At 43.1% G+C, this 17,214-nt stretch overlaps 1 protein-coding gene across 3 annotated transcripts in view; it reads right to left on the reverse strand.

Annotated features, from left to right (window-relative positions):
• Nucleotides 1-17,214, reverse strand: part of LOC311025221 (glucocorticoid receptor-like) — a 61,611-nt gene that overhangs the window by 18,335 nt on the left and 26,062 nt on the right. Inside the window, exons 3-5 of one of the 3 annotated variants that reach the window (XM_084028042.1) lie at nt 6,884-7,041; nt 5,341-5,367; nt 537-653 (exon numbers count right to left, since the gene is read on the reverse strand). In XM_084028042.1, coding sequence (XP_083884168.1) covers nt 537-653; nt 5,341-5,367; nt 6,884-7,041 — 302 coding nt within the window. Of the gene's footprint in view, nt 1-536; nt 654-5,340; nt 5,368-6,883; nt 7,054-17,214 lie in introns of all 3 variants that reach the window. The other 2 variants (XM_084028041.1, XM_084028043.1) reach the window with 2 other exon arrangements.

The raw sequence follows: 17,214 nt of genomic DNA on the forward strand, positions 1-17,214 counted from the left end.
TAATGATGACTATTTCACAAATCCACAAAACCAGCCTGTAAATGAAGAACATCTGAGAAGATCACAGGAAAGTCTAGCTGGATTGTTGCTAGACCCTGCTCTGATTGGCTTTGATTGGCCAGACTGCGTTCGAGGGCGGGACTTAGTGAAGGTTTAATTATACTATAACTAATAGTATCAAATGTGGCTCCATTCCTGGGGGCTTGAGTGAACGCCACCCATCATAAAAAAACTGTGGATCATAGTCGCTAGCAAAGAAATATTTTATTTATTTTGGTCAAGGTCCTATTTTTCATTTCTCAGGAAGGTGTGGGCGGAGGCTAACTGTCCGCTGCAGCACCACATTGGCCTGTATTTGCTAAGCCACACCCCCTTTTTGAGCAATCCCATTACATCGGCAGGATTTAATCACGTCTCTGTTGTGACTATACCCTACCCACGTCATCCGTTTCAGCTGGAAATAGCACACCTTACAAAGTGAAATCCACCCAAAACACGGTTTTCATTTATGATCGAAGACGGATCCGACTATTTACCTTCCAAGTTCATTCCGGCTTTAAGACATTTCCTGAAGCGGCAGGCTGGACAGTTCTTTCTCCGGATCTTATCAATGATGCAGTCATTTCTCCCTGCACACAGGTAGTTGTGTTGACCTGCAAAGAGGAGAGGAGGAAGACGAAAAAGAAGAAGAAGAAGAAGAGGGAGACATATTAGCCAGCTAAGATGGCTTGAGAAGGATTAGCTTGGGCAGTGTGCATTATGACCACTAACCCCCTGCTGATTATGAAGTAAGCCTGACAAGCCTGCAGCATTCCTCTGGACTGCTTCACTTGTGTGTTTGCACTTGGAACATACGGCATAAGCAATGAGACACAATCCACATTCACAGTGAGGCCCGTGTACTGGAGTACAAATCCCCATCTCATAATACATCTACACTGCTGCCGTACATGATTAGGATGCAGGAATATAAACTGGAGATAAAACTGGATTAGATCAATACAAATAAAACAAAATAAAAATCAGCAATAGATAAATATTAGTTGACTACCATCAAACGTTTTTTTTTTGTGACTTCCTTACCTTTTCTGTGACTTTGTTACTACTGAACACGTGACTCTTAATATATTTCTTACATCACTGAGCACTATGGTTTTGGTCAAACTCAAACAGAAGCAATGAGTGAATTTATTGGGGACTGTTTGAGATCTGTAGTGAGTATTTAGATGCTAGTAAATCTAAAAATGACCTCCCACTCTAAACTAAGACAGACCGTAGTGCTGTTATCATCTCAGAAAGATTTAGCTTTCTGCTAAATCTTTTAATGTCTGCACTGTTTTTAATTATTGCAAATGTGTTTTTATTCTCCTTTTCGTTCTGTAATGAATTTTTAATTTTGCCTTTATTTTCTTTTAATTCTTCTATTTTTTTCCACTTTGTTTTATGATGTGAAGCACTTTGAGTCTGCCTTGTGTATGAAATGTGCTATACAAATAAAGTTGCCTTGCCTTGCCTCAAACCTCCTGATGAGTTAGTTGGACAACAAGACTTCCATAATATTTGTAATAAAGGCAAAAACTATCCTAAGGACATTTTTATTAACATCAATATTGCCTTTTATATGCTATTGATATCACAGTGTGTACCATGTTTAATGTTATTAGTGTGGTGATGTTACCAGTTCGCCAGCATTAGCCGGCCACAGTACAACATTGTTGCTTCTATCGCGTACTTACTGTATGTGGAAGCCTGAGGAGTGTCACATGAGTCTTATCTTTCTATCTCAAATGTTTCTTTGGAGTTCAGACTGAGACCAAATGAATCTAATAAACCAAATTAAGAAGGGGACGTCCCCATAACATCACGCCGAGCGTCCCATGGTCATCTTTCTCCTTAAGTTTCACAGTACTATGAAATCCAACTGCCATAATGAAGCGGAATAACCTCTAATGTGCTAGATGTGTCACCGAGCCCACGGAGAACTTTACATCTGCTGCTGACATCATCGACTCAGTGGAAAACAGGGTTTTCAGAAAAGCAGCCGCTTGGTTCACACCATCCACTTTCATTGCCTGTAGTGACTAATATAATATTAATACTAATATAATATTTTTCAGCTACTGGATTCCTCAAGAGCTGAAGACTCGACGCAAAAGGCAGAGAAAGAGACGCCACCGCAGAAACACGAAGCAAATAGGTGGCAGAATAGCAGACTGTTATTTTAGTCACTCATTTGTTAACAGGTGCAAACGGAGAGATGAACTATTTTGAACTTTTGAAAAAAACACAGCCAGATCGCAGCCCTGCCTTGTGAGTACCATTCTCCATCCTGAAAAACGGGGAATTCACAAGCACCTCTTATGAAAAGAGCATAAGCCCCTTCTGGATGACTAAATGAAAGCACACTCCCCCCCATCGGCAATTACTGTAGATATGGAGAAGTAAGGCAGAAGATCTGCTCGTTAGTCACTTCTGGCATAATAGGGTTGCTCGTTATAGAGCAGAGCCACACAAGGATTACTGAAACCCTGCATGTTACAGGTTTTCCATAATAACAGCATGGAAACCCTGTCATGTGCAGTATTTTCATATTCGTGAAAGTTGGCACTGGATTCTCAATTGATGCAGGGATCATAGTACGAGATAATACAATATATGTTTCCCTTGTTCTGCCTCTGCCAGCCTTTCCTTAATGTACAAACACTTAGAAGAGTGTTGACCACAAAGAAAACATCACTGGCTGAAAGAAGAAGGCCTTACACACATAGTCAACGGCCTTGACTAAATGCCCTTTGGGATCATAAACGTCGTTACTGATCTTTGAAATATCATGTGTTTGATGCAGCTTTTTGAACTAAAGGGCATTCAATATTTTCTGCTGGCGCCATATTATAGAATGTCAAAAATAATACGGTAGGATGTGTAATTGACTTTCCTGCATCGTCCAACATGATAGCAGAACAATGTGCTGCATATTAAGAAATGCAAACAAGAAGGGCCTTTGTACCGAGAACATTCTCAAACCTTCGTTGTGACGAAGTCGGGACAGTTTTTGAACACTGTGTTCAGCCATGCGTCTACATCAGTTCCATAAAATAGTCTTGTGATCCTTCACTATTGTGTGACCGGGCAGGCCAATAGTGCAAGACACAAATCACAAGTTTTCTGGCCATGCATTCTAGACACGCCACTGTTCTTAACATCTGGCGATGCTTGGCGTTGTCATAAAACTCAAAAACGGAAAAATAATGATAAAATGTATTACAATAACATCGGCTGATAGAAACTAACAAAGATGGATGGGTAGATATTTCTAATCCTGACATCTCTTCAAATGCTGTTAATCTACTTGACCTGGTTTGTCCTGCCGTTCCTGCCAGTAATGTGAGTCGACACAATTATGGACCTAATTCATCTACAAACATTGAAAATTAAATACGCTGTCAAGTGTCAGATTTTTCTCATAAATGTTAAAAAAAAAAACATTATTCTTCCAAAAGGGTCCCTTCTTTTGGAATAACACAGATGTGTTTAATATGACGACATTAACACTTTTATACGTGTGTATTTATTCTCCCAGTCATACATACGATGCTGGCCGTAACACCGGCTTGTACCGTTACCTTCGTGAGCTCATATATGATGCTTTACGTTATTTCGTCCTCCTTCTGTTTGCTTACAGGCGAGTGAATACTGAGCCTAATACAGCAGGCTAAATGCATGTACTATGAGCAGCGGCAAACACTGAATCTGGGACATCAAGCAAATGATTAGCTCAGCTTAATGACGCTGCAGAACAGCAGCGCCCTGTGTTGGTGGCGACTGGAGCTAAATCCATTCTGTAATCAAGATGCAACAAACAACCGTCTGTTTGTACACTGCACTTCAACATAGTAGTGTAAAAGTCAAGTTCACAGTATAAGAAGGCGGCGTTGTTAGGCACACAATGCCCAATTTACACACACACATAAATATATATATCATAATTATGTTTTTTATCCAGTGTTTCTCTCGACATTTTCCTCTTTCAAACTTACAAATAATTATATTACACATGGACTGGAAATTAATCTGCAGGGTTGGTGGTGTGATGACAAGATAGCAGCCCGGGGCCTGCCAGTTGCAGCCATTGCCGATATTACAGGAAATCATAGCAAACAACAGTGTAAACAGCCATCTGTGGTGTTAAAGTGCCAGCTGAATCCCGCTGATATCCTCCCTGCCGTATCCCACCCTGGTCTGCTAACAAGGACCTGGCAGCACCGCCCGGTGAAGCCTCGAGCTGGGTTCGTGGCCAACACATTGTAGGGCTGCAACTAATGTTTGCTGGAGGTCGGGTGGTAGAGTTTGAACCTGAGCAGCTGTATTCAGCAATACTTATTAAACTGACTGTCTGTAAGGGAAGTTATAACCAGCACATGTCCTTATTAATCCACCAAAACATTTAAATTACAATCTGAAAAACAAACTGTAATTTACATTTGTATGAACATACAAGTGACTTAATGGTTAATGTGTTTCTCATTGATATAAAAACCTGTGGGTATTTCACAACCCGTGAAAAAAGGGCCTTATCATCAAAACTATGACCTGTAATTTATGCATGTTGTTTGTGTTTACTGTGGGTCACACTCAAAAAATAAACGTGCTTACGCTTGCTATGAAAACACCCAAAATGACGTAACAATCAGATAAAATTAATGGAACTCTATTTTATTCTCCTACTTCGTAAATGACGAAAAATATTTTTTTTTAGAATTAGTTTCTCTGAAAACAGGGCTCTGTTTTTTACTCATTTGGCGCTTGAAGAATATGAATAATATCAGTTCAGTGGGATGTTTTTTTTACAGCAGAAACCTGGATGTGGCTTTAATACAGTTATTAGTAGAAACAGTGAAATGCACACAGAGTAAATAAAACACATGAACAGCACAAAGGGGAGGGGGGGGGGATGAGAGGTGATGTCTGACATCAGATCTCGGGGGATTTATGTGGGTCAAGTGCAAACGGAAAAGGTCTCATTAGGTTGTGAATGCAATCACTGGATCTACCACCTGCGAGGACGGTGGGGTGGAACATTCCAAGCAGAGATTGAAGAACACAAAAATCACTCACAGGCTATTTACGCTGACTTGAATGACCAAATCAGAACATTTGCATGCATTAACAGATAGTTGGCAGAAGAGGCTAATGCATGTGACAGAGCAGATTGGTCATATTTCAGCGTGGAAGGGACAAATCAAGGGTGGTACCATCATCAGCATCAGCAGCATCATCATCATCAGCATCATAATTATAATAAGTGTTGATTTGTATATTATTAAAAGTGCGTTTATTTACCATCTGTGTTTTGTCGTGCTCTCCATCCTTCACCATAGAGACAACGACCGGAGAATGGAGAGGGGGGAGAAAAACAAAAATAACACATATAACTCACTCAGTACTACTGTAGGCAGCTCTTTTCAAAAGAAAACCAAAAATAAATCAATAAAACAGTTTCAGCGCTTGGCATTTACACCAGCGCCACATCATCAAAAGCCAATATGCTAGATAACAGTCAACAATCATACAACTCAGGAGATTAACTCTAGCAGATTGTCTAGCTCAAATCAATTGAATTTTACAATTAAATCTACATCTTTACACATATTTTAGGAGACGTACCCCAGAATGAATGTTTGATTGTACAGTAGATCGTATAATAATGAGTTCACTAACTATTAATGAGGAGCAGCGTTAGTTACAGATGAAACCGACAGATAAAGATGGATACATAAAGAGAAGCACGAGGCTAATTGGACGTTGAAAACCAGAGATTAGTGTGGCTCATTTCTGTGCATTTAGTCCCAGTGTTGGGTTAATTGTAAATAAGAGGACGGTGTATTTATCGTTCCCCTGGGTGCAATAATCGATGGACAGTAACTCACTCCTCCTTTTCAAACTAATTGCACATCTGTAGGGACGGCTTTGCAAAGACGGGGAATGTAGAAAGAGAACAGGAGAAGAAGCAGACGGAGATGGAATGCATTGCAGAGATGCATTAACACAAATTATTCTCTGTTTGTCAGATGCATTCCTGCTACTCCCATCTTGAGATTTTTTTACATTGGAGACCAGCGTCCTGATGCACAGACTGCCTGAGACAAGAACCGAATACTGTAGTAGAAGATGTTCTTGAAGCAAAGCAGAAGAATGGCTGTCTTACAAGCTCGTTATAATAGTAGTCTGCCATCTTCCTCGGGGTTTCATGAGTGGGCTTTTCCCTCTTCTTGTTTGGTTTTCAATTATAGTTACTTGTAAGTCATCCCTGCTTTGCTGCAGGACAAACAGGGAAAGGCAAGAGAAGAGGAAGGACTCAAACCCACAAAAATGCATGAACGTTACGCGTCTCCTAAAGCTCAACAGTGACCACCCTGCGATTCCACTCTGACCTTGGATTATGGTTAATAATAATTCCTCTGCTGCCTAAGAAGAGAGAAACAGCAGGGGTTGTTTCATTATTGTCCAACAGCTCCGAGATCTGATTATACATAAGTGGAAAAGATACGAATCCTTAGGACAAAATGTACAAACACGACGGCTGCTCACCGTCGCTATAAGGCGCACATGTAGGAAGGCTGCGTACTAAAGAACGCACGGACATGAATATGCTAATCTGATTACGGCCCCGGTATGAACGTGGCCGTAATCAGCGAGTTCAGTTGAATTGAATTGAACTCGCTGGTTCCAAATTACTTAAAAAAAAAAAAGAAAAGGTCAAAGAAATTCTTGAAAGAAAGAAAAAAAAAAGCAACGTTGAAATTGAAGCTTCTGGCATTTACACGTGTCGTATCGGAGTGATTGGGTGAGTGCATGCAGGTGGGTGGAGGTGTGTGGGACCCACCTTCGACGGCCCTCTTGAAGAACACCTTGCAGCTGCCGCAGGTCACGACCCCGTAGTGGCATCCTGATGCCTCGTCCGAACACACCAGGCAGATCTTGTGCGTCTGCCCACCAGGCTTGGATTGGCCCGGCACCACGGAGCCGCCGTTCTCTCCCGTTCTGGGTGACAAGCTGAGATGAGAGAGATAAGAGGGAAGAGAGACTGTAAAGATGAGTTTATGGGTATATCCAGCCTCAATGGTATGTTGTCCTATTTATAGGAGACATAATAACCCTTGTGGACAAATCCGGTCGACTGAGGGGAAATATGTGAAGTGAAAACAGATAACGGTTTGTTACTGTTTCTCCATTTGAAGTCTTCGTGGTGAAACGGACAAGAGTTTAAAAGCTCACAATGAGGGTGTTATGGCTTTAAGAATCAAACTATCACGTAAAAGGCGTGTGATTGGTTGGAAAATTTGAAAAAGGCGAATCACTTATGCAAACCTATGATGTTCAGAGAGACAGAGAGACTTTGAGGAGCATTGTGGGAGTTTGCCTTTGAACGAAGCTCCATCGCGATACATTGTTGTTCATTTTAACGAGCTCGTCGATCGGTTTTCTCACCAAACCCAGTGAAGCCCATCGCTGACGAGGTCCCTCCTGTGCAGCGACTAAGCTCTAAATCTCACTCCGAGCCTCCAATTGTGTTACGATGCGCATTAAAGGCCTTGTTTAAATCTCCTGAGAGACTTGCCTACACACACAGAGTTGTTATTATCCCTGACTGTCTATAATTAGACCTTAAACGTAACTGAGACGCATGGGCCCGCCGTGCGAACGCTCCACTAGGAACCAACACCAATTCGCCAGGTGGACTGCAGGCAGAGCGCCATGTGTGCTGAGAGTTTAAAGGGGCGTGTTGTGGCCAAACAGACTCCAAACAGGCGTTTAGACCGACGCTCCGGCGTAATCCATGACAGGAATGTGACAGCATTAGAAGGGCTTAATGGTTTGTTTTGGCTGCGGACACACTGGAATGTATATGAGCATCACGTAGAAGAGCTGGCTTGCTGAGCATGCGAATGACTTTGCAATCGGGCCTTTAGATATCTTGGTGCTGATGGTGCATCACGGCCACATCATATAAATGGGACTTATTATAGCCTATCTCCCCTAAAGAAGTGCAGGTCTGAACTCACAGCGACCCTCATGGCCAGCGGAAAGACGACACTTGCTTATGTAAATTGGACCGAGTCCAAGTGGGAGTAGAGTGTGGTGTATCTTGGGAGATGTCCATCTTAGAAGTTTAGCCATAGCTTAAGGTTGAAGCGGCCAACATCATTCCCCACGCAGTCGGACTGCTTTCAAATAGTGGCAGGATTCAGAAAGCGATGCCAGCTTAACTTTTGGCAGTCGTCTGAAAAATATAGCGTCACACTGGCTTGCAGACGGCTCAAAGGGTAATTTGGATTTTTTTTTACATGGACCCTATTTTCCCATGGTTTTGGGTCGAAGTGACTAATGGGTGGAACATGGTGGAGTATTGAGGGAGATGACTGATGTCTGACAACATTACGCTTCCTCTACCCTTCACTTGATCGACAAGTCTCGTAATGAAAATCTCACATTGTCGAATCATCAATATTCAGCCACGAAATTGAACACCGTTTCCACCGTTGTCTCCTGGCAACAAGTCACATGACAGACCAGATCAAGCCAAAGGTAAGGAAGGGGCTTTATTTCTCCGTAGGGTCTTTTCCATAATGTTGTCAGACAGTTTTAATAACAGTCCGAGCAGGTCGGTGACAAAAGGAAGCACTCTTTAGTGGACGGAAACTGATGATGTGGAATTGCCTCTTACGCAATTAGATCTCAGCCCCTTTAGCGGCGGCTGGCTGCAGTGTTCTCCCGCAATACTGGACCAATTAAAAGCAAATTGTTGTCCCCATTAGTCACTTAGACACAGTGTATCTGCATGTGCATCTTGGAGACGTTAAGGCACAACTGAAACCAGAAAAAGAAAAAACGGCACATTCTGGTGCTGTCGCAATAACGAAAGAGTTTTATCTTTGTGAAGTCAAATATGAATAGACAACAGAAGGTTTATTCAAACATGAAACATTTAACCCAACCGCAGAGCTGGCGGGCTGAATGACTTGTGTCGAAATGACGATGTGTGGCTCATTGTGAAACTCAAAACTGTTTTTTAGTCTGAAGGCGGTACAGTTATCAACCTCGACTAAACTCTGACCCCCAAATAAAATAAATCTATATATTACACCTCACAGTCATTTTCACCAGATGTCATGCAATATAGATTGTATTGCTATTTAATAATTGTAGAGTTCCCCACCCATAATCTGACCTGTGCACACACTACTTTTGAATTTATCTGCAACACCGGCACTCTGGAAATTTTGGCAGATGATTTCTAATATGTACCGGTCTTAACTCCGGATCAGTCCGTCTGGCAGTAGTAGGGTATTTATAGAAACGGCCCTGTTTGAACCTGTGTTATGAGGAGTATATGGTGTCCTGCTATGGGCTCATCTTTCTGGCGCTCTCATTACCGGCTGGATTGGAGTGAAGACGCTTTGAGCAATAATTACAGGGCCAGTGCTTGACCTGCTGTCGCTGTCTTGGGATGGCTCAGCCACCGGTAAAAAGAAGGAGGGAGTATGCAAACTATTTATTTTTCAGATCATTAAACTTGCCGTTTCAAATGTTGCATGTACACAATTCTATTTTGTTCACGATTAAAAATGCTGGTAATGCAAAACGGCCACGGGGTGGTGTTTGAAGTAAACATTTATACACCCCCACCTCCCCGTCACACTACTGGTCTAACTCACATGCTCCCATGCTGCTCCCATCGCCGAGCCAACACTCCCTGAGTGGGGCTCCGAGCCATGCAGCCGAGACTCATGCCTCATTAGGAACGCCTCCATACTGGACCAGAGCACAATAAATACGTGCACTAATCAGTCAGTCGCACACGCACGCGCATGCACGCGCATGCACGCGCATGCACGCGCATGCACGCTATATATAGTCACAGGCAAGTCATGTGTGTGTTTCACTGCACACCAGTCAAGCAGCAGGTTCTTAAAAATGACAAATGTGGCAGAAGTTTTATTTTATTCCTACCTCCAAACACCTCTTCCTGTATGTGAACACAGTCTAACAGCACGTTGCCCATATTAAGAGGTCAGCCGGAAATCCGTTACAGACAGTATGTATCTATCCATCTCCATGCACATACTGTATTTGGTGGTGGAAAAGCACAAACGACGGTCCACATCAAATGAAATGCCTGCAGCAACTGTGGAGAGAATGCCTGAGGACAGGCCTGAACCGGGCCGACCTGCTGTCACTGGGGAATCGTAGATCAGTGACTACAGTGGGAACCACAGAAAGGATTGGTTTTTTTCCATTAAGATCAAAGCTTTTTCGGGCCAATGAGTGGGAGCAGAAAGTATGAGCTGATCGGTGGGAGAGAACATTCACAGCGACGAGGCCTGAAGAAAACATGGACTCTCACCGACTTGGACAAACACATCACAGTAGACATTTGGGAAAACTAACGTCAGCGTCAGCGCTGCTTTTATTTATATTAAATGTTAAGTGAATAGTTTGTGTGGCTGTTCAAAATCAACATCTCCATTTTGATGTCTACACTGTATTATCTTGCTGAATCTAGTTTTGCAACACGTTTGATGACAAAGCTGTTGTGTGGATGCCAATCGCTTGTTTCTGGTTGTAATTTGCAGTTCTTTTTAACTCCAGACAGCACTGAGAAAGCCTGAGTGGGTAGAAATGAAGAAAATAGGATTTTATTGTATATTCTGTGACATCTTTATCTTTGCTGAATAGTTATATATCATATTAGTTTTCTTTTTTTACATTATAAACATCCTCCACGCTCTGCCAATCCTCTGGTAGTAAGTGAGCTCCTGAAAGGCAAGTCATCATTGGAGACCTATATAAATACATCTTTATTATGGACTCAGATGGTCCACTCACATCCAACATACACACACACATATGACACATTAAAATACATACTCAAAAATACTGTACTAAAATAGGTGCAAGCTATCATGCCAATGCTTTCGAAGCCTGGATGTGAACGCTATAGAATGCATACACAATAAATATAAAAATACGGCACTGCTTTTTCCCCTTTTCCGCCATTCTTCCTTCACTGATGCATGATGGTAGTTGCTGCTTGCTAAGAGAACATTGGGTGTACACGTCTTTACACGATGCACTGTGGCATACTTTAAATCCACTACAGGGTATAATTATGCTCACTATATTCTGACTTCTATATAGTCGGACCTCTATATAGTCTGCGACATAGCGATTTGGGACACAGTCATATAGAAAGGGGGTGTATTCTACATTTAAAAGGGAAAACACGGGATAAACACAGCAAATCCTCACACTGGAGTAGCAACAGCACATCACATTTAATAGGCAAATTATTATCTTTTAATTATTTAATATATCGCGTGCATCATCAGCCTATTGCGTAAGAAAAAAATCTGTTCTTTTTGTGTCCTTATTGTGACATTTTACTGTACTTTTCCCTTTCTGCTCTTCCCTACTCTCACTTCCTCTCACCCTCCCTCTCTCCCTCCTATTGCTCATTCCCCTTCCTCCTCACTCCGCCTCATCTGCCATGGTTATATAATATTCATATCGCTGCTGCTGCTGCTGGGGCAGCCTCCCCCCCGACCCTCCCCTCCCCGCCGTGCTCAGCCAATTGAGTGTCACTACTGGCAGGAAGTATGGAGGAGGTCAGGCAAGTCATGGGATTATCCAACTCACCTAGCCGGTGTACACAGCGTATGTGTGTGTCGCTAAATGTGTGCGTGCGTTAATGTGGTCTTTGAATCGCTGAGTGGAGCCTTTGATTCCTCGAGAGGAGCGCCGTCATAAAGCGACCCTTGTTTCAGAAATCATCATGTGATTGTGTGATGGCTTCCTCTTTTCTTCTCTCTGTTTTTCTCCCGCTAAACTCCTCTCACCCACGCGCCCCCGAACCATCACAACCGAGAGTCAACATCTCTAACGCACTGCTGCCGCTTCAATCTTCACGTCAGCCGCTTCTTTCCTCGCCCCATATTGCTGCATAAATAAGCTTAATTGGTAGAACACACTCTGGTGCATTGTAGGGCTGCCTCCTAATCATTGACCAAACGTTACTAGAGGAGAAGAGTCTCAGCCGACCAAGTTTTTATTGGTCGGTTAGTCACAGAAAAATAAATAGATAAATACAAATAATTGCAACTAGCAAAATCTTTGATCGGGTGATATTTAAATGACTATGATGACAGTTTTAAATCTAATTAAATACTTGTTGTCATTAAGTGCAGAACACAGAAGGAGCAGCGTTTTGTTATATTTTTATAAGCCGGTTGCTATGAGACGGATTATTCACAGAAGTCAGGAAATGACGGCTAAAGAGTTGCTCTGGATGAAGCTGGAGGAGAGGATGCATGCGCCGATCTATTTGTGATCATTTCTCCTCCATTGTTGTAGTTGTTCAGTACATGTAGGATACATATATGCATATTTTTCAACTCGACAACATTATAAAATAAATAAATATCCAAACACAGATTTATATTGAGGCTTATTATGGTTCTGTTTCACGCTGCTGTGATGAGCGAGCGCCATAGTGAGTGAGGTGAGTCAGAGCGGCAGGAGAACATTTTCCTTCACTTCCTCTGTCTCTCACTCACACACACTCACACACACACACACACACACACACACACACACACACACACACACACACACACACACACACACACACACACACACACACACACACACACTCTGAGTGGCAGTTGATGTTTGTGCCATCCCAATTATCCCACTGTTGTTATTTCCACATGTTATACCGCTCTCTCCCTCTCTCTCTCTCTGTCTCTCTCTCTGTCTCTCTCTCCCTCTCTCTCTCTCTGTCTCTCTCTCTGTCTCTCTCTCCCTCTCTTTCTCTCTCTCTCTCTCTCTCTTACTCTCTCTCTCTCTCTCTCTGCTGTAACACGCCGCCACAGATGCTCAAAAAGAATCATTAGTAAAGCAGCCACGGTGAATCTCATTAACAGTCATTACCACTGTGACTGGCAGCCAATCGGAGAACTTTGAAATTCAGATTTCCGAAATAAACCGGCTACAGCCGTCTGCTCTGCTGCCCCCGTCTTTCCATCAGGCCCCCAAACACAACTTCCCTCTTTTGAACAGAACTCACGTGTAGATGTGTGTCCGCATGTGGACGGCTCACACAGGTTGCTAACATACAATATAAAACACTGTGCAAAGGAAGATGCCAAATACAGTGAAAGAATAAAAAAAAAAACACAAATCAACTAGTAACGTGCAGCTGAGAAGCGATGCATTTCACTCAGGCATTAAATCGACTCAAGTTTGCATTTACGGAGAGCAGGAATCCCACTCAACGCACAAATAAATAACAGAAATCCACACTCAATAAGCGCCTTTCTTTCCGGAGCAGACACGAAGGAGAACACGCAGCTACAAAAGGCCTCAAGGCTGCGCAATAATTCCATATGTCTGATTATTATTCTTACAGTCGTATTGGAAAGATCGTCGGGATATTGTGGATACGCGGTGATGATGATGTCTAAACAAGTGTATTGTATTTAATAACTGATTAAAAACCACCAAGGTTATGAGACTCGACGGGGTATATTCAAGGGCTGTTCGCTGTTACGCCTTATGTCATCTCTCTCTTGAATATGATATATATATATTTGCTCGAGTCTATCTAGATGTCAAACTGTATTTCAGACATGCAGCCGGTAAAATCCAGCAGGAGGCTCATCTCTGTAAGACTGCAGAGTGAGCAGAGCAGCCCAGAAAAGATTACAATAAAGTGTCAACTGAAACGTGTGTTAACAGGGGGGCCCCAGCTGAAGAGCGCGGTTGTAAGCAACTAAATGGAGGACAGTGTTCCCCTCTGAGAAGGGTACGGGTCTAGGCTAGATGAGGTCACACTCCCCGGAGCGTAGCTATGCTGTATTGGAATGTGGAGCTCTACAGGAAATTGGGCCACATGGTGCAGACCACAGGGAGCTGAACGCAGGACCACGTCTCAATCACGCAAGTTTATCTCCGATACATCAATATGAGTTCTGTTTCGCCACAAAAGAACGTTTGTCGGGATGTTTTTTACCCGAGACGAGGACGATCCACAGTCATAACATCTCCCAATACTCTCTGTGTTGTCTGAAGCTGACGTGTGTGTACATCTGTCCCGTGGCTATTTCAAACTGTCGTGTTTGCATATTAGTCGCATAATAAACCTGATATATTTCATTTGCTTTTGTGGGCGGCCACATTTATCAGTTTTTGTTGGCAGAGCATTTGAATTATTGATTGCTTAAATAAATGTAATATTTTCATTTGTTTATCCATTGACTATTTAATCAAAAAGGACCCATGAAATAATCAAATACCAAAATGTTGGAAAGAAAGCCATCCCTCTCACCCACAACTGAATGAGTACCAAGCAGCAGCTACAATTTGGTATCATCCTGACTTGATTATTAGCGACGGAAAGGTACAACGAGTGGGATAATCAATTAACGGAGCGATCATTTCAACTTGTACTTTCCATTCATTAAAGCTGTAATAAAAACACAAGCCGATCTTTGAACAAAGTCCCGTTACGAAGATGAGGAGGAGGGATTCATGTCAGTGCTGGGTTTCAAGCCTGGTGGGGACCCCGACCCACCACCACCTGGGAGGATGATCCTCACACTGCTGGAATAAAGCTGTGTGTGAGCGTGTGTGTGTGTGTGTGTGTGTGTGTGTGAGAGAGACAGAAAGGGAACCTTCAATTGCTCCCTGCAGATTTGATTTGCTGCTGACACATTGTGTTCCTTAAATCAGATAGATGACCAGGGCCTGAGGGCACACAGCACCCATTTCCCCTAGTGCCCTTATATAATTAGCACCTTAATACATTGACCCCCCCAAACAGCACTGTAAAGACCACTTTCTTCCCCCACCAAATCCTTATTTGTCACCACAAATGCATTGACTGTTAATAACACAACGCTATGATAACATGATTCAACAGGGCAACTGTGGCAACAGTTTGCTTGCATTCGTCACTTTCTTTTTCTTTTTTCATGCCGTGAACAAGCACACGACCAGTAAGCCAACTCCGATGACATAACAGAGAGCTTTCCACAGTGGTATAAATATTTATCAAGGCCATAAACATAAATAAAAATGATATCAACATCCGACTGTCGGGAGGAGAGAAATTCCAAATTTGGGCTAAAAACTCGTATCCTGGCACGAAACGCCAAAAATGCATCAATGAAACAACAGCAACTTAAAAAAACAGGCTAAATAAAGAAAAAGGGAGTGGAAAGCAGTGGTTTGGGGCGGCGGTGGGGCGATAAGAAAGAATATACCCACAGTCTGGCCTACATTTATTGGACTCAAACATATAAAAGGTTTAAACATACAACAAGGGGGGGATGGGGGACGAGAGACTGTTGAATCTCAGCCCAGTGTATGAAAAACCAGCTGAAACTCGATCTGTGCGTCCAGCGTCGCCCCCGAGGTCCGACTTGACAACAGCTTCTGAGAATAAGTGGCGGCGTCTGAGGGGAGCGGAGGCTGCTAGCCGTCGCCATCGACTCCTTTTCATTCAATTAACACTAAACCGCCCGCCAGCGGCCGACGAGTAGAGTTGGCACCGATGCGGACCGAGCATCGATCTTATTCCGCTGCGCCGCATCTGCTGCTGGGATTATGTACTTTGTGTATTTGGATTGGGGTCGGGCGCGTGGACAGGCCTGTAGCCTTCAGCGTTTTCTGCGGTGATGATCTCTATAATTGTCTTTTTTAGAGATGAGCCCGTTGAGGCCGACCCCCCGCTGTAGTCGGTATTTCTCGGTCTCCGCTGCCAAAAAAGTCTGCTGGTGATGGAAAACAGGTCACACATACTGTACAGGCAGGAAGGCATGCAGGCAGCCGGTGGGGAGGAATGCAGAGAAAATGTCCACCGCAGCAGCAGCAGCAGAGCCGTGACATCTTATGCTGACTAATGGAGGGTTACATTTACATACGCCCACGTCTCTGTCTGCAGAAAATAAAATTAATGAAGGTGAAGATGCAAAGTGAACATGCAGAGGGACAGGAGGCAGGCGGTAAAAGCGCAGCCGTGCAGGATGCCGCACAAGGTCGGGTCGTCCACATCGGAATTGGAACAGGTTCAAAAGGAAGGCGTGTTTTAATGTTTTGTTTCTTCCATCGCTGGCGGAGCGTGAGACCGTGCAGATGTAATACGGCAGAGCCGGCTTTCAAAGCGGATCTGAGTGGTGAACGCCGCCACTGTGCAACGTAATCACTTTGCCAAACTAATTTCCTGTCATGGAGAAGTCTGTGCAAACACAACAAAGCTTTTTTTTTTTTTTTTTAACAGCAGCCTGGAATGAGGACGCAGCTCCAGGCGTTATGCCCGGAATTATGTTTTTCACCATTTCTCCTGACAAGATACCTCATCACTGATGACAACTGACTTATGTTTATGACAAATTCTGAGAAAACATGTTACAAACATGTTCAAATATTTGTTTTTCCCTGCCTAAAGTCTGCAAGGGAAATGTACGAGTTGGAAGTTCAGGTCCCCTTAAATGATGCATTCACATGCAACTGTAGATTAGAATATTTCCTTCTTTCCTGATGGGTTATCAGAGGTTAGCTTGGGAAAAGCAATTCTGCTTTTGCAGTCGACTCTCAAGGTTCACTGTATTTATAAACCGTGTACCCACATACATTATACAGCACAGCATCGGCTTGTTAGCTCATGCGAGCGGCTTCGCTGGAGCCAAATATAGCACTCTGATCACAAACTGTATGTGAAGGCACAACATATTGCTTCTTCATAAAAGTGTGTGTTCTTTCATGAGGATTAAATATTTAAATGTTGTGCGTCCGAGCAAGTCCTGCTCTACACACACACACACACACACACACACACACACACACACAACTAGCCAATCTCATCAGTTAACAATTACTCAGGGATTTCTTCATCCAACGACAGTGCAATATAAAACTGGAGGCTTAAGCAAAAGGGCACCATGACATGACACAGTTTAAGAAACATTTAGCCCCGTTTTTTTGTTTTTTTTACAAGCAAACTTTGGCAGCATTCCCAAAAAGAAACTAGTAGGTTCAACCACGCCAGCTGCCCGCTGACGCCACGTTTCCACTGAGCTTTAACGACAGCAGGTTGTGGTTGGTTTGTGGTTCATAAGTCCTCGTTTGGCCAGACACTCAGTGAGGACACCTCAC

This window comes from Eutrigla gurnardus (genome assembly GCF_963514095.1).
Source record: "Eutrigla gurnardus genome assembly, chromosome: 15".
NCBI lineage: Eukaryota > Metazoa > Chordata > Actinopteri > Perciformes > Triglidae > Eutrigla > Eutrigla gurnardus.